Source organism: Dromaius novaehollandiae, chromosome 12 (genome assembly GCF_036370855.1).
Source record: "Dromaius novaehollandiae isolate bDroNov1 chromosome 12, bDroNov1.hap1, whole genome shotgun sequence".
Lineage (NCBI taxonomy): Eukaryota > Metazoa > Chordata > Aves > Casuariiformes > Dromaiidae > Dromaius > Dromaius novaehollandiae.
The window spans coordinates 15,980,813-15,999,260 of NC_088109.1; the positions used below are offsets into that span (position 1 = coordinate 15,980,813).

The 18,448-nt window shown below is 43.1% G+C and overlaps 1 protein-coding gene and 1 long non-coding RNA gene across 6 annotated transcripts in view; both read right to left on the minus strand.

Moving 5' to 3' along the window:
• The window catches only part of ARIH2 (ariadne RBR E3 ubiquitin protein ligase 2), a 36,429-nt gene that overhangs the window by 5,663 nt on the left and 12,318 nt on the right, over positions 1-18,448 (minus strand). For all 5 annotated transcript variants that reach the window (XM_026102673.2, XM_026102675.2, XM_026102671.2 and 2 more), the window contains 10 exons: positions 11,871-11,938; positions 9,982-10,045; positions 7,906-8,053; positions 7,059-7,180; positions 6,038-6,147; positions 4,872-4,989; positions 3,315-3,365; positions 3,194-3,215; positions 1,526-1,677; positions 268-411 (listed from right to left, as the gene is read on the minus strand). In XM_026102673.2, coding sequence (XP_025958458.1) covers positions 268-411; positions 1,526-1,677; positions 3,194-3,215; positions 3,315-3,365; positions 4,872-4,989; positions 6,038-6,147; positions 7,059-7,180; positions 7,906-8,053; positions 9,982-10,045; positions 11,871-11,938 — 999 coding nt within the window. The remainder of the gene's footprint in view (positions 1-267; positions 412-1,525; positions 1,678-3,193; positions 3,216-3,314; positions 3,366-4,871; positions 4,990-6,037; positions 6,148-7,058; positions 7,181-7,905; positions 8,054-9,981; positions 10,046-11,870; positions 11,939-18,448) is intronic.
• LOC135329705 (uncharacterized) lies at positions 2,114-3,187 on the minus strand. Its single transcript, XR_010391282.1, has 2 exons — positions 3,070-3,187; positions 2,114-2,957 (listed from the first exon to the last, which is right to left on the minus strand). It is a non-coding gene; the product is annotated as an uncharacterized LOC135329705 (long non-coding RNA).

The window sequence follows — 18,448 nt, forward strand, 5'->3', positions numbered from 1 at the left end:
TGACAGAGGAGCTCCCATTCTGACAAGGGTGACCGGACATCTCATGGTGCAATTTCCTACCCATTCCTTGGAAGGACGAATACAGTTAAAGTATAACTTCACAGATGTCAATTCCAGCTGATTTTTGGCTGGCTCACGTCCTAGACTGGAGGTACTGTCCCACATACCCATAACTCTCAAATTGCTCTCTTCTCACTTGACATTGTGAATTTAGCATTCTGGTGTGCAGATTCTCTTCTCTGTGCCAAACAAACCACAACTACCCACCTTTGCAAGTAGCTTTGCAGCATTTTGTAGGTATTGCCAGTCTATCCATGTTCCCAAGTTGTTCATAACTCTTTCTTGGATTTTCTCCTGGATTCGTTGGTATGTCTGTGCCTCCAACTGCAAGCTTTTATTGTGATTCTCCCACTGCAAAGGGGGTGAGGGTGAGGAAAGAAAAAATGGCATGAGACCAGAATACTGCTGCTGTAAAAGCACAAGCTCTAGCAAGCAGAAATTATAGTGGGGCAGGAGTCCAGCAAGGCAAGACATGCTCTGGGAAAGAACAGGAAGGCAGCACCTCCAGCAGCAGGTAGTGGAGGCTGTAAACAACAGATGGAGCAGGAAAAAGCGGGGAGCAAACCCAACTCCTCAGAGTGGGAATGTCCTCTGCTCACGCAATGACCTTTTGACTAATAAGATGGAAAGTGATGGTGATTCCCCTACTTAAAGGATTTCTACAGAAAAGTCAAGAGTTTAAATTTACATTTAACACTGGCTCAGTGAACTCCAACATCCAGGCACAGATTGTAAACATGGCCATTTCCCAAAGCCTGTTGGTTTAGAGAGCCGAGAATGAACACATTTATTTTGTCACAAGACTTGGCTCATGGTACGAAGAATAAACTCACTTTAATGGGGAAACAAGTGCACTGAAAAGCAGCAGCACTGAACATCTACCACATTCTCTTCTAGCGAAGCTGCTTTAGAATTGCACTGTCTGGCCAGGTGCATCAAGTCTGCTGAGCAGACAGAGTGGCTTTGACTGCCTCACTGTTTTGCAACAGATTCTAAGAACTTAAAAATAAAATAAAAGCATGAAATTTTATGAAAACTTTGCTACTGCCAGTGGAGCTTTGAACATGGCAGAGTTTATTTCTTCTTGGTCTCTACAAAGACATAATCCAAGGAACTCTGAAGTTCCCTGATCCTGAAAGGGAATGACTGGAATAATGTCTATCTACATCTATTTACTACAGCAGCACTCATCTTGCAGGAAGACAGGATAGTGGCACACAGGTAACACTGATTTTCTCTAGCTTAAGGAAACATGGGAGTGAATATGATTTGCCTTGTGGAGGACATTACTCGTTTGGATGGGACTCACAGGGGAGGATTTTGAGTAAGAAAGAATAAGGCCTGAAAATTCTGCACAGATTCTCTTTGGGCAGTTTCTTGCACGGAGATTGCTGGCAATGACCTTTGCACCAGGCAGGGAGCATTAAAAGGCTACAGCAGCTCTGGCCAAAGAGATGTCTCCTACCCTCTCAAAATAGAACAAGTACTTCTTAAGGGCCTCCCTGGCCTGTGCTTGCTGACTCTGGTTTACAATATCAGGATTCTCTTTGTACCGACTGCATTCGTAGTACTCGCTGCCGTGAGTCTTCCAGTCTCCCAGACACATCCAGCAGAAGTCTGCAGAAAACAGCAAAAAACCCATGGTGATACACAGAAAAAACAGCTCTAAGAAAGAAAAGCTTCAGGAGACACAGCCCATCTGTTTTCAGATATTTCTGCTAAGCTGAGAAACATGTATTTTGTCACATTTTGCATAACGGAACGCAACAGGTGAGCCAAAAATACCAGCCCATCTTGAAGGTTTTCGCTGTACAGCCTCCCGTGCAAGTACGGAAATAAACCCCGAAGTGCTGCATTCAGTACACCCCAAGAGGCTTGGACCAATATGTAGAACTGTACTTGCGCACTGCACAGGCTGTCACACTAGATTATGGAAGAGGCAGGCTGCAGTCTTATTTGCGAGTTGCATCCTCCACACTACTGGCATACTGCCATACATGAATCTCTGGCTGAATAAAATATGAACAATCCAATCCAAAAGTGAACAAACTCATGCAAAGAAAGTCTGCCCTCATTTCTCTCAAGGAGAAAATAACTACCCTGGTAATTTTAGACATCAGCAGTTTATGACACTTCAAGTTAGGAGCCACTGAACTGGGAAGAAAGTGGACAAAAGAGAGCAACAGTGAAACCTGCATGGCAGTTTTCTGATTTCAGGGGAAGGCTGGGAGTGTTCCGCTGGGAAGGAAAAAAGATGGAGATGAAGTCGTTACGACAGGAATCGCTTTCACGTCACTCATAATGAGAGACTGAAATTGGTACTTCCAGAGTTCACCAGCCTTTCGAGTGCCAGTCACCATGGTATCTTGGCACTTGCTTGCTCCCCCTTGTCACAGAGCTCCATCAAATCACGTCCAGTGCTGCTGAGAACCCCAAAGCAAAGGAAATGAGAGAGGACAGAAAACTTTAAACATCTTCCAATTAAGGTTCTGATACTAGAATATGTGCTAGTGGCACATCTAACACAGAGGGCTTGAATATAAGCTTTCTCACTCCAAGAAAATAGAAATGAATTCTGCCATGAAAAGAGCAGTGCAAGAACAGGACATCATTTTGTAGGACTACACCATGGGCCAAGGACAGTCAGGCTATTACTTGCACAGGGGTGGACTGAGGAGTCTAACACACGACATTATCCAAAACAATTCACAACTCCTTCTGCAGTTTCATCTGAGTTAGGACTCACTCTTTCCATCAGTGAGCAGAAAGAAATGGTTCAGTTCTGCCAGTATTTTCAACTGACAAGTCCATTTACATGGAAAGCATTTAATTCCCCTCTGAGATGGTTTCTGTTGTTAACATTATGATAGAGATGGAGACTTCCTTATACAATGGACCTGTCAGGGAGAGGGAGTCAAAACAGCACTGAATCAGAACCTGGCTGAGATCACAGACAGTGAAAAAAAATAAAGCTATTGCACACAAGTCTGTAATTAGTATCTTGTTCACCTTTTACTAGAGAAAAAGGTATTTCAGTCAATTTTCACAATTTGTCTTCATATCACAAAAAAGAGGAGAGGAGATCATCACTAAAACACTGTTGAAAAAACTGCTTCCAAATCCTTCTACTTACCATGCTTGCATTTGGAGCATTGCTGAAAGAGAAGAGATGGGAGGCACGGGTTAGTGGAAAGTGGGAAGAAAAATTTCTGCTAAGAACAAGGAGGATCTGAAGTATTCAGGGAACTGCTCACCATGTGATTGCAGCCTCCATTCTTTTCAATACAGATATTGCACTTGGGACACTGGGAAAACAGAGGTATTTGTTAGACCAAACTCTGTCTTGAGCAACCCTTTGCAGAATGACAACACTTGCGTGATTATTTGCCCCCCCCCCCTTTTTTTTTTAATATATATGTAAGTGTATGTGAGAATACGAGCACGCGTACACCCCCTTCTTCACCGATTCCTGACAGCTCCATTTAAAAAGGAGGCAGAAAGCCAGGAATGGTGCACTGCAGCACTGGATTGCTGGCTCAAGAAAACATCTTCTCCTTGTTGGTGTTACTGCTTGTAAAATTGAATGTCTCACCAAGTTACCATTTAGCAGTTTCTCAGCCATACAGATATAATCAATCCACATATGACAAGAGCTTCCACAGCTATTTACACTAAAAGATAAATCAGATCTGTATCCTGCCTTCAGCAGCCACTAACAGAGGACAGTTAGCTAGCAGAAGAGACTCTGACTGACCACAGTGAGAGCCACACACTTCCTTGCTCCATCAGCAGTCCATTGATGCCCTGGAGTGTCAGGTTCCATTACATTTTTGGAGTTGCATAGGTACCAAGAAGGAAGTGAGTCTTACGGCTTTTTAAACATTTTAACGGCAGGTAAAATGCACGCCAGGACAATGCTCCATGCAACAGAATTTTACTTCTACAAAGGAGCATAGTAGCAACAGCCCTATCACAACACCTTGACACCTTCTCCAGAGAAAGAGTGGAATTTCATATCTCTAGTCTAAGTACCCACTTTTCTAACAAAACTGAAGCTTGTGGCTAATTAGCACTGTCACAGTTGTCATTAGCTATGGTAAAACAAATGCCAGCTGACTAAGAACTGTTTTGAAGTCAGGCCACAAAATCCTAAAATGACATTAAACATTCCAATCTGCAGACAGCTAATCTAGAGAATAAAGGCAGAATATCTATAATCTTTAATTATAGACTACAAATTCTGCAGGTAGACCTGACTGCACAACATGTAATACTATTTCTTTTTCATGGGTCTAAATTTACTACAAGTACCTTAATGCCTTATTTACAGATGCTGTCTTTCCCTTTTGCTGTCCTTGCCAAATCAAGACTTATCTCCTGCACCTTCCAGTTCACAGTATTCTATACAATTGTCCAAATGTAAAGAACACTAGTGCATTATTTGATGCTAGCTCTGCACTTACTGTACCCTCTCTTCTCCCTTTAAATATGTCTCTGCATTGTTTAGAGGCAGCCACAATTCTGCCTTTTGCCCGTGGGAGGGCAGCACACCTGAGTGCCAACGATTTTCACACCGCACCATGTCTGCAATAAGGACCGCCAAGTCTCCAGGGATCCCTGTGGCACTCTGGCCAGGAGGGCAGCTGGACTTCCTGCACAAAGTGTTCCTAAGGCGTTCAGCTGTGTAATATCAGAGTCCCTAGAGAGCTGGGGGAATTTGCTGTCTGGAAAAGCAGGATACAGTGCTAAGTACATATAAAACTGTATCTTGCTTCCCAGGGAAAGAAAGAGCACGCAGGTCTTCTCCTTACATCTTTAGTGTGAGCACTGATGTAGTTGGCTGTTTCGGAGTCGTCTGCACACTTGGTGAGCCATTTCCGAATGGTAGCACAGTCTGTGGGTGCATGGTACATCTGCCGACACTTGAAGCTTAACAGGGGAAGAAAAAAAAAAAGATACGTCAATTTTGAAGGATGTCACTCAAGAATTGAAGCTTTTCTGATGACCAAAATCTCGGAGGCCAAGAGAGGTAAGGGACACAAACGTACTTGTGTATTACTAGAGTGCAAAGACCAAGGCTGAGTATTGCATGGCCAACGCTCCAATAAACCTCATCCTCTCACACAGAAACCCGTGTCAGGATGAGAGTGAATTGAGGACTTCTCTGACAAAAAACATAAGCCTGAGGGCTGACATATCCCTTCCTACAGAGTCTACCTATGTCTGCTCTAAGGTGACTACAGAGGTCTTGGCACATACCAGTGCTTTACAAGTAGGCTAAATTTGATGATGGATATCAAGCTCCTGTATTAGCATGATCCTAACAGCCTCAGGTGAGTGAGAGCTATTTGCATGGAGACACCAGGAAGCTGGGGGTCTCTAAACCCAATTGTATTGTACCCCACAAACATTCTCAACAGCAGTGATTCTGGAGACCCAAGAGCAGAAGACATTCCAGGAGTCCTGTTTTTACTACAAGCTGTTTCTTTTCTCTTTAGTCCTGTATACACTTGAAGTCAGACAAAGTTCATTAGGCTTCCTATCCAAAAGACATTTATTCTTGCACCAGCCTCAAAACACACCAGATACTCCAGGAATAAATACTTGTAATAAACCTAAAAACCCAAAACTACCAGCTGATAGCTGCGAGGCCTTCACATCTACTACCAGAACCTCTTTACCAGTATTTGTACCCCTAGCCAAATTAAGAGAAGGCAAGAGAAGGCTTACTCAAGTCATGAGTTCCCTGGTTGTCAGAACACCTACCTCCCAAGGAGTTTAGGGAGGTAGAGGAAGGCTGACCACCTGAAGAAGTCAGATCCTGGGTGTCCAATTACTCAAGCTAACTCAAGTTACAAACAACTCCAGCAATGCATTTGATATGGTTCTACACCCTGAATCTGTTGGCAAGCAAATGGAGCAGCTCTGAGGACAGCATATACTTTCCCCATGATCTTTAACCTTTTCTGTTTCTTACCAGAAGACCTCATTGCAACGATTGCACTGCACTCGCCGGGCTTTCGGCTCCTGTACCTGTATGACCATAGGGCAGTCTGCACCAGGACACAGCTGCAGCTGATAATGGCTCTGTGAACATACCAAGGTGGTAAGGTTAGCAGTGTGTGCAGAAGAACATTACCAATTTAAGTTTAACCACTCCTATCCTCAAAAATAAACAAGTGAGTATTTCTTATGGAAACAGACAGTGAAAACTGTCACTAAATGTTGGCTAGCAGAGCAGACAGACCTCTTTCACATTAGGAAAGGGAGTACTGGGTACTTACAGCTTCTCTAGAAGAGGGAACTCAAATGTAGAAAATTAAAACCCACAGCAACAAAATCAAACAGCCCCGCCAAGACACTGAACAAACAGTTTTAGTACATTTGAGCTCTTCCCCCATCCTCGCTTTATGCCCCAGAATGTACTCATCTGCTCTTTTGTGGGGACTCTTCCCTCCCAAAGAATCTCTTATTGGAGACAGGCAACACCACTCTTCCATGCTGCCCCTGCTTCTTGAATGTTCTTCACTGTTTCCACTCACCAGAATACTTCCTACACATTCAACTTTAATAATTTCTTTAGTTTCAATAAAACTCATGTAAAATGTTATAAAGCAAATCAATACAGCTGTGCTGCACTGAGATGAAGGACTTATTTTTCAAAATCTAAAATATCTACACAAGAACAAGGAAGACCTTAAAACTCAGATCGAAGTTTTAAGTTCTCAGCTGCAACACTCAGAAAACTCTGCTTCAGGAAAGGAGCCAAGCAGCAGCTGAGGAGTTACTAGGTGACCTTACAGCAGAATCTACTTTGGCAACCTGCTAGAGTATTTTGTCAGTGAGCTCTTTCCTATAGCAGCAGCCACGTCATGTTTATCAGAGACAAATTTGCTGCAGTTACTGCATTTCTAATCAAAGATGCAAGACACTTCAAACAAAATTTCTGCAAGTCATTGGTGATTATAATTGACTCAGGGTACTTTAAGAGACAACACCTCCACATAGTCCCTGAAGAGGTAGCGTCTGTATTTGTCTTTCAGCTCCTCACTAGGCAGCAATGGAAACACAAAGTCTTCTGGTGTCCGAAGCAGGCAGTCCTGAGCCATGCAGGAGACCCCTGCGAAGAGAAAGCAATGTTTTAGCACAGTGCAACATGTACTAAGGAGTGAACACACAGATAGCACCAAATACAGTTTCCTAGGTGCCATCTGTTGTTGTGTCAAGAGGGACACAACTGTGAAACAAATCTATCAGGGCTGCTGGAAAGCTGAAGCCCAACTGTATTCACTGAAAGATGACAGGGCACAAGTGCATCCAAGACCAGTAAGTGCTTCACCCAATATTCCCAAGGTCAGACACTTAAAGTAGAGAGCTGAATGCTACTGCCAAGACAGCGTGAAGGACAGGCTACAAGAAGCCCAAAGCAACTCTGGCAGCTACCGGCTTCTACCCAACAAAAAGGGAATAGATGTTTGCATCCACAAACACTCCGAAGATATCGAAACAATACATCATGAGAGATGCAAATTCAAAACACAGCAGATTTGCAACTTCTAATTTGTTAGTCATGCCCTTGAGATCATAAAGAAGAGAAAGAGCATCAAATGGATCTATGGATTTGCAGGTTTTGTTAGGCAAGAGTAACACTCTCCAGACAGTATGGCAATACTCACGTCAGACCACTAGTTAAAATTGTTAAGGACACAAGTAGCTTGTCAGAAAGACTCATTCCATGCTCCATTTTCTCATCATTGTGATGTTCTTACAGCAATTCAGCCACTCATCTTCAGAATGGTCAACACACTGAATACAGACCCACTACCACACTAGCCTTGAACTCACCAACTCCAACACCATCCTTGACGAGCACTGTACAGTGCTGCTCCCAACAGCTGCGGCAGAACTGGTGCTGACAAGCCAGAGAGAGCAAGTTCTCCTTCCGGACAAACTGCATGCACACTGCGCAGTGATGAGAGGAATGTACCATTGCCTAGGAGAGACACAAATCAGCTTTACCGTGAAAACATCCCAGTTCTCTCAGAGCATTCTCACCTCATTCACAGTCACCTTCATCATCTTCTTTGTGACAACGTCTCCGGTGAGCTCCAGGCCAGAACAGCTTCATAAGCAAGTGGTACGTTGGGGTACTACACTGCCCCAACAGTCAAGCCTTCTCAGGAGCCTCTTTAATCTCACAGAGCACAACAGATTCAACAGCCACTGAACAGCTCCTGCCTCAATCTGGCACCACCCAGAACTCAGCTTTGCTTTCGTGATACATACTATCTCCCAGTTTGAAAAATGAGGAAATACTTCACTGCATTGGTCTGGATCTCCCCTTTGCTAGCACACAACTCATCATTCGATAACAGAGCTAGCCCTTAATGCATCTTGACTCACCTCTGGGACCTGAAGAACTAGGTCTAGCACAGCATCATCAAAACCAAGGCTCTACAAAGCTACGAGTAGGAGTTTATGTTCTTCTTTCCCCTTTCACAGGGAAACCATATAATCACTTTTCATCTACCTAAACTTCTGCTACCCTTTGAGAAGCCTGTATAAGATAGCCCGCAGCCTCCATGCATACCACTACATGCCAGAGACGCTCACAAAGGAGCAGCAGCATGACAGCCCAGCCACGTGACCAGTAGAGCACGTTTTATATCATGACTGCATGAAGAAAGGAAATAAAGCAACTTTGTTCTAAGCAGCACCACTTATGGACCAGGACAAGATTCATCAAGTCAGGAATGACTAGGTGATTGTCTAGATCAACTGCTCAACGTGAGCAGCAAGCATTTTGTACTCTGTCCCCCTGGGCTCATCGCTACAGCCTCTGCCTATAGGGTTAGTTGTTGTACAGTATGAAAATCTGCTCCAAAGTGCCCCCCAAAAAATCATCGTTCTGCATTAGGAGCTCAATGACTCTTAAGTGACAGCAGATAGAAGAACCAGACAAAACTCAAAATGCATTAAAAAAGTGCTCACAGGACTCATTTGCAGATATGTCAAACAAAGAATTTTTCTGGAACCTAGGCAGATCACAATTTATTTTGAGTCCATGAAGCTTACTCCTGCCAGCTGTTTAACTGTTTTCACTCTCTGCTAGTTATAAATCAGCTCAGATGCCACAGAAGGCTTTTAGTTTTTTTTTTTTAAAGCCCCACCCCCCCATACACTGCTTCCTACCCGAAAGAATCCTTCTCAGGTGTAATATTTTATCATTCAAAATCTGACACAAGACAATCTGTTCCTGGGGTAACTGTGGATTGGACTGAGACACCTGCTGTGAATAAATTCTGTAAACATGCAATAGGAAGTTTCTATTTAAAGGAAAAAAGTATCCAGAGATCTGCATAGCCCTGGCTGCAAAACACAAGCTGTTGGTTCAAATATCACTACTGACTGGCTCAGCAGGAACGCTGCTGGAAAATTTGGCTTACGCATCCTCGAGCACAGTAGTGCAGCAAACTCAGTTATCTCAGGAAAAAAATCTCTGTTCCAGTCACAAACAAGCTTGTTCAGTCTGTGCAGCCAGAACTTCTGTGGAGCACAGAGAGCAAAATCGGAACAGGTAACCAGGCCCACATGCTCTGCTCCTTCCATTCTGTAGCATCACTCATGCCAAAAAATTATCTTAATCTTCTTAAGGCTCTACAGTATTTAAATTCTTTTACAGGACAAATAATTCTTGAACATTAACTGCAAGACAATAGCAAAGCTGTTATTTAAATGTTAGATACCTCTTGAATGCATTCTCATTGAAAAAGCTGAAACAGTGTTGAGTTGGGGTGTAAGGCCTTGAGTCTGCAAAAGGTTAATATGGGACAGACTACGCCATTAGTAATGCAATCCTCGAATGAGGTGGATCAAAGGTGCCATTGCCAAGGGACAGACCAAAATAGTTAGCATACTTACGTGTTTGGATGAGGTGGGCTGAACTCGTGCTTCCACTAGCAACTGGGCAGCATTAGACTTGTGCCTGAAAGGGCAATTGAAGAATGATCAAATCAATTTCTGAATGCTTTTTGCTTTGTTAAATTGATCCTTCTCACCTGAAAAACTAATAGGCTCTGCACGAATGCAGGCTTCAACAAGAAAAGCATGCGTGTGTCCCGTGTGAGGCCCCCCTCACACAGTGAGCTGAACTAACATCAAAAAACCTTTCTGATAGTTTCTTCAAAATCAGAAACAGGGATAACACTTTACTCAATAACAAACTAACATTTCCCTTATTATCCTTGATGGACATTTTTCTACAAATATTCCCTCCTCCCCTTTTTAAGTGGCCAGAAAAATAGCTTTTGAAGATAAGATTTCCTAGGCACATTAACGCTTTCACTCCTAGATCAGTCCTAAGCCATCACCCATGATAACACACTCCAGCGAAAGCTCCTGTCTGTCTGCCTTTCCTTTGCAAAAATCAAGCTTTCCTAGTTAGGTCTCACATTGATTCCTGTCTAATATCCCATTAATATTTACCTTGGGACAGATTATCATCCTTTAGGAATATGAAGCTGTCTAGCAGCAGCACTAGAATTAAATATGCCCTGCTGTTTGTGATTTTCATTGCAGGGGAATGCTTGTATCTCCAGTAAAAACTCACCAATGAATTCAGACAATAGAGTGCAGAACCACTGTTTTGACTAGGCTGTAAACTCTCCCCATTAGTACTTTTTTGTTGTATTAAGGATTATTTCAGAACATCACTCTACAACAAAAGCAACCATAGAAGGAAGACAGAAGTTTGAGGACCAGATCAACTGAAGAACAACTTGCAAAGTCACAGCTTTAGGAATAAACCCTTCCCCAAACTTCCTCTTATTTAAAGCTGGGTAGTTACCCGGCAGAATTGCTCGGAGCTGCTGCGGATAAACCTCACCCTCCACGTTCCCCAGAGAAGGGCTGTCACAGGAAGCATGGTAACCAAGAAGCACACAACATGCTAGATATCAGAGATGCTGCAACAACATCCATACAGAAGACCATTTCCCATATGTTATCTGGATGAAGCTGCTGGCTAACAGGGCCAAAAATGGCATGGCAGAGAGAGTCTGACTGATGTGCTCTCTATTTTCAGACAATGTTTAGCTCTGAGCCAGTATTTTCTGGAGGGGCTGCCAGACAGCAGTGCCTCCTGACACACTTCCTGCACACACTTGGGCTCCTCCTGAAATCAGCTGGAGGATTTCATTGCAGTTCAACACTAACCAAAGGACAAATGAGCTGCAGCACCACTTTCCAGTTACCTCACATCATCTCCTGCTGCTCTCCAAACGCTAGGCAGACTGGAAAAAAAAACCCACTTAGGTCCAGAAGGAGCAAAAGCCTCAATGCAAATTTATTACTAACTTGTACATCAGCATGGGTTCAGTACTGCTTTACGATTTATGGCTCAGTTTTTTCTCAATAGCAGAACTCCTACTAGAAATAGATTCAAAACCGAACATATGTTCTCTTTATATTTGTTAAAATAAATAATTATAGATGCAGCTCTCAATCTGTTATCCCAATGCTTAAGCTAAATGCATCTACAGGGCTCCCAGCATGATGATAACTCCTCAAATTGAGAGGCATCCGCCACCACTACCGTCTCCCTGTTTACAGTTCTTTACGGGCAGTGCAGTCTCAACAAAATAATGTTTCTCCTCTGTTCCCTGGAACGGACTGTGCAGCCTGCTTTCAGGTCCAGTGACACATGTCTAAGGACACCTGCAGGACATCCTGAGCATTCTTGCAAAAAGAGGGGAAAAGCATGGAGCATAGAGAGCATGGAGCATAGAGAGCTGAAGACTACTTGTACTTACCTTTCCAAAATCTCTGAGATTTGCCAGTGGAAACTAACTAATACAAGCTTAGCAACAGCATGAGATACCTGGGTGGAAAAAAAAAGAAAGGTCAAGTTTGGCATATTTTTAGGGCAGATCTCTGCTTAGGAGCATGACTTTCTAAAAAGACTAACATATCACACAAATGAGAATAGCCCAGTGATAGCCAGTTCCCATCAAACTATTAGACATGATATAGTTTTCACAGTCAGGTGTATCTGCAGTACACACGTTGTAATGAAGAATGGATGTACCCAAACAAACTCCCATACTCTTAGCAATCTAGTCACAACAGCACAGAGAGGAAGAAACCAAAGAGTCATTGGATTAGCTTAATCACTAATGGATGCCCAACTTCCAGTCCTGACCAGGGTTGCCAGTTGAGAGGCCCAGACCAGAATGGGATCAGGGTCCTTGCTAATTAAGCATCAACAAGTAGGTTACACAAGGGCAGATACCACTTACTTAGCTAGAGAAGCAGTAACGAGCTGCAAGCACAGACATGCTGTGACAGCAAAGGCTAGAGGGGGTAGAAAAAACGTTTTCCCAAGCCTTTAGCACACAGAGGAAAGTTCTACACTGGAATGGAATAGGAAGAGGGAGAACTGCTCTGACAGGGGCTATTTCTATGCAGGGCTGCTTGCACTATGTGGACTCCTGGCAAGCTCTAGCATGGTCCATGCTAGCCAGAGCAAGTGTCTGAGCACTCTCTAGAATAATGCAACAAGGTGTTTAAAGTTGTGTTACGAGGAGACAGGTGCATGAGTTCCGCTTTACTTCTATGCACTGATTTATTTCAGAAGAAAACAGACTGCTCTATTAGCACAAAAAGGCTCGCAGCCACCAAGATCACAGGCATCGGCTGAACTGCTGGACTTTCAACCAGTCACTCGCCCCCCCCCCCCCCCCCCAAAATGTCTTTTGTCAGGCTCACGGAGTTCAAACAAAGCAGGTCTCCTGCAAACCAATGCCTCTCCCAAGGGAATCCAGAAAGCTTGAAGACTCCTGCCTCTCCACTCCTCTCTGTTAGGGAGCACCTGGACAAGCCCCGGGGTCTGCACGTTCTGCGTTCAAACACCCGCTGACATTAAAGGGCTCCATTTCCCCACTGTGAGAGAAACTATCACCATAGCATCTGGCTCTCTTTATTACCCTTACAGAAAACACAACTCCTTCCACCTCAGCGGCAGGAAAAGCTTCTTTTTTCTAGAGGAGCTGTCAGTCCAAATCATCAGCTGAAAAGCCATAAGCCATCTTGAATCCTGCTACAGTTCAATCATGGAATCCAACGTACCGATACATACAGACACTCAATACAACCCATTAAGAAAAAACGAGCAATGGTTGCTCCTTCTACAAAACAGACTGGCTCTGCACACATGCTGGCAGCATATTCATTACCTCTCTGACCCCCCCGAGGTGCAGTTTCACAACACAGCTGACCTATTCCTGCCATGTGATCCCACGCCAGCACTGCACTGGCATTTGTCAGTGCTGCACAGTCAGTCTGGGGAGCTAAACCGGCACAACGCTGCCGTCCCGCTCAGGCAGCCAAGCGCTCGTGCAAGGACGGGGCAGGGAGAAAAGCAGGGGAGTGGGACCACCCTGCACGGAGCAGCTAGCCATTAGGTCAGCTTTGCTCAGTGGGAAGTTGCATGATGCACTTCGCGTTTTTAACTGGCTCTTAGCCACCTCTGCTTTTTGATTTGCCAACCTTGCTGGCCACTAAGAAATCCCGGTAATAAAAGAGTAATTTTCAAAGTTCAGATAATCCTGTTTCTCAAAGAACTGAAGCACTGGCTCAGTCACCTCCCTTGACTTTAGCGGCGATGTGACTCTGGTGAAAACAAAGGCCACGCGTGCGGGGCTGCCCCCGCTGCCAGCGCCGAGGCCTTGGATCAGAGGGATCACGGCCTGCAGGGCCCTGCTGCTGACAACACAGTCTGCTCCAGTTTGTACGGGTGCGGGGCCACTGCCAGCCTTGGATGGGGTGTTGTGTTAGCCCTCCCTCTGCCCGGCAGACCCCCAGGCAGGAGCTTTAGCTCGAGACAGGCACCTTTGGCGTGCTTGCACAAGGAAGACATCTGCATTTCGCTTCTGTAAAACACACAAGCGGTCTCTACAAGACTGGCTTCCTGCGAATGCAAACCACACGCTAATGAATCATTCCCTAACAGCAACAAAATTATTTCTCAGTAGCAGCAAGGAAGAACTACCATCCTGACAAAGGAAAAAACAGTCTTAAATGGGAAGTTCATGTGTAACACATGAAAAACAGTATTTTTCTGTTGGATTTTCACAGCCGGAGGTGTAGCATCCATTCCAGCATCGCACTGCCTTAACAGTGCACGAAGTTACTTGTTCCCAGAGAAGGAACCGATTAACAAGTATAGTCAAGAATGAAGATGTACAGAATTACCAATATTAGCATATGTATCTCTGAAGTCTAACAAACTACCTTAACACATTCAAATGCTTTTGAATCAACTTATTTGTCCGGCAAAATGTGTAACTATTGTACCAAAAAGAAGCCAGGTTAACAGCTCTAGGGACAAGTTACCATGGAAGAAATTTTAAATCAAGATCAACGATTTTGTAAAACTTTTTTTTTTTTGTTCTAGAACATGTTTCAGGGAAGTTCTATCACAAGCAAAGAAAGTCATTTTTGCCCTTGACTGTGAAGCCAACTAATCACAGTAGCCAAACTTTGCTTCCCAACTACCCCTTCTCTGCTGTTCTTGGTAGGGGAAGAAGAAGAAAGCTTTTGTGGCTATTTCTGTTTTGGTCCATCTGCAAACACAAGGACAGGACCAGCTATAGTGCCTCTTTTATTACTTGCATCATAGAAGCATCAAAGGATAAAACATTCTCAATTCATAAAGCCAAGTTCATGACAAGAGTCCACTTTCATAAAAGTCCTGAAGCAGAGGAAAAGCCTCGATACTGCCATTTGGAGTGCACGGGAACTTGCAAACAAGAAAGCCCAGAGTCGGTTATAGCAACGTACCCAAAGTATGGTTGGCATAGAAGTACTAGTTTTTATATGTTAAAGATCAATAACATTCAAACTGTGAAAATTAGGGAAGGAAGAAGAGATAACTGATGAGGCTGGGCCTTCCCTGTTGATTAGGGCAGATGCAGTCTCGCCATATGACCATCTATGTCCTATTCATCAAGAGCAAGGTTGGGAATTCAAAAGTCAAACATCAATCACAATAAGGGCCAACCCTGCTGGAGAGATTCAAGAAAATAAGCATGGAAAGAAAAAATAAGTTCTTAAAAAAAGCCTGCTTCTATTGATTAGCAGTGCTCTCCAGACTTCAATTAGGAGAGTGAGCAAATGACTGTACCAAGGCAGCCAGATCTTTCACAGTGCCATCCCAGAATAATGGAAGCATTTCTTCGTAAGTAGGAGCCAAAACATGCTAAGCACAGAAAAACACTGCAGGAGTCAAAAGTTTGGTCCATGAGTACCTAGTCCATTACCTTACACTACTGGAGAAGCAATGCACAGAAGCTGAGGCTGCTCCATGAACTATTCACTAGAAGACATCAATATGCCTGTGCACCCACTGCAGCCTCCCCGCAGGAGAAAATAAGTCTTGCTTGCTGTTCAGGGCACACTGCCCAGCACAGGATTTCTTGGACAGTCAGAAGTTCCACACAATGAAAGATCTCAAATTCACGAAACATTCTGGAAAGCTCTGCTTCAGTCTTCTATCAGCACGTTCTCTGGAGCAATTGGGTGCCACAAAAATCTCACATTATCCAAGAAAAACAATACTTCGGCTCAGAAGCAAAGAAAACAAACTGAAAAAGATGCCTTTGATAATTTTGCTTATACCTCCTTATTCTGGTTTCAGAGTACTAAGACCCCAAAAAGAATGAGATGGCCCACTGGTGTCTCACTGGCAGCAGGCCATTTCAGTAAATGCTTCTACAAACCACAGCACAGAAGAGAATGCATATTCTAGATGCTCCGCGTCTATTTTGGGTTTTGTCTGCAACTGATGAATTGTTCCAATGCTTCTACATAACTTGAGGTCTCCAGAACTTTGCTCATTATAATTAAATGTACTAAAGTTTAGAAGAGGAGACCTGAAAACAGTAGTCATGCTGAAAGACTTCTTTCCTTCTTTCTTATTTTTCTCGCCATCAGGCTTCTTTTTCTTCATGACAGGGGGCTGGGGGTGGTGAAGCTGAAGAAAGAGGATTGGCTGGGCAGCATCTCATCCAATCTGCAATTTCCAGCTTCCCATTAAAACAGCAATTTGGTTATCTCAGAAGCCTTTTCCCAAACTCCATGAGTTTAACTCTGATTTCCTTGTGATAGATTGCCAATTGTCAGAATCGGGCACCAAATGCTAATGTTTATCAATGCATTGGAGAAAAAGTGCCGTGTCTATACACACAAGAAGGGTGCCAAGAGGAAGCTGCTCTGTATAAGGGATAGTCTCCATAGGAATCATAAAAAAAAAGTCTGAAAAATGTACATAATGCTGGACAAAATTAGATTTTCAAAGTAGAACAAAGAAGTAATGCCATAGTATTAAACACGTCTATTCATTTTTTTGGAAGACGGCACAATATTTTATATTATTTCTATCTCTAAGTTAATCTCCTGGGTTCTTTACTCTCCAGATTATGGACAATTCTCACACTTGTGATATACATGGAAAGACTGTCTTGTCCAAGAGAATGCCAGACTACCACACAAATCTGCAAAGAAGCTCTGTAGGTACCTTCCTGCGTTTGGACAGCTCTAAGACAGCTATGTCTCAGCTTGCTTCACTAGATAAGCTATGCTGTTTGAAGAGCTGCAGTTTCATCTCTCTAGAGCAGAAAATCTTTTCAACCATGCCACTTTGACAGTTGCTCATTCAGACAAAAATGTTTCCTAAAAGCTAAAAAAGCACTGTCTTTTGTAGAGTTTATATTCTACAGAAATTGTTCATGAATATTTATGAAGCATGTATATCTCATGAGTTCTTCGTCTCACTTTTCTTTAAGGGATGGCCTATTTTTTTGGCCTGCTTGGTCTGTTTTCAGCCTCGCTTTTGCAGAAAACTTCCACTAGAAATTGAAACAGAATTCTAGAGACACTCTTTAAATAAATATTTTTTCATGACCCAAAGATTTGGAAAAGCACCCCAGAAGGGTGCAACCCAACCCACAAGTTCACAACATGGTCCTGAAAGAGATTCAATTCAGAATGTGCTGGACACGTTATGATCTGGTTGGAGCTGATATCCTGAGGCTTTGCATCAAGCTGACAACATTCTGTTAAATCAGGGTTGCACTGAAATGTCTGGCTGAGGTGAACACAAACCCAGCATAAGGAAACACAGCTTCTATTTCTTGGGTTTCCCCTAATCAAAGTTTTTTTATACAAATACAGTTAGACAAGTGGGATTAACCTTGAAACGCATTTCTTCTCATCCTGGAATATGATTTTTGGTAGTCCTACAAGGAAAGGAAAATACTTATGAACATATTAATTTATGTCTTGAATCAAAACTTCTAAAAACACACTCTTCAATTCTTTAGAACAATAAAAACACACAGAGCAAGAGTCTTAAATTGTTGCTGTTGGTGAGCAGCAATGGGTAAAATAGAGGAGACTGAACTGAGTCCACAGCAGAGAACAGTAAAAACATCAGAAAGAAATCCTGCTTTGGATAGAATAATTGAAGAAAAAACACAGAAAAAAGTATCTTCAGACACGCATTACTTAAATATACCGAGGTAAACAAATCGACCCACAACTGGAAATAATACTATTTTACACTGATTTCTCATGTTTAAAGTAGATCTGACTCCCTGCACGGCCTGTTGGAAAAGCTTTATCTGACTGCCCTGTTTTTATTGGAGGATTTCTCAGAAGACTGCAGAAATACTAGGAATTAAACAAAAAGAAACACATATGAGCAAACAGAAGGCTTTCCTTGGACCATATTTTCTTCTTTGTTTTGATCCATCACTCTTTTTAAGCAGATTTCCAACATGCAGTCCTGGTAGAAGTCTCATGAGGTTGCACAGGCCTAAGCTGTGACGGATATCTCATGCTATAAACACTGAAAGCGCTCAAAATTTCATAGCAGTCCTCCTTAGCTGTCATACAATTTTGACTGTTAGAAGGCTATTTTCAAAACTGAACTCAGATTGATTTCGCTTATCAGAAATTCACTATAAAAAAAGACAAAGTAACAACAAAACAACCAGATGCCCCTGCCTAAAGTTTTCTGGGTTCATTTAAAAAAATATAGGAAAAAAGCCCTCCATCTTTAGATTTTCACTCACAGTATTATTGAGAATTGGTTTGACATTTCAGCCCCTCTCCTGATTACAGATGCAGGCTGCACTGGTGAAAGAAATGCAATTTAGATTCTTCAGCTGCAGTCTCAATACCATGGAATAGTCTTGACAAACAGCAACCATTGCTGCATCACGGGCTTTTAATCTGCACCCTGCACTCACCCGCTGACATGCAGAAACCCAGTGTCAGTCCACAAGATTAGAAACATATTTATGAGGCAGAGTGCAGTTTGGGACTGATA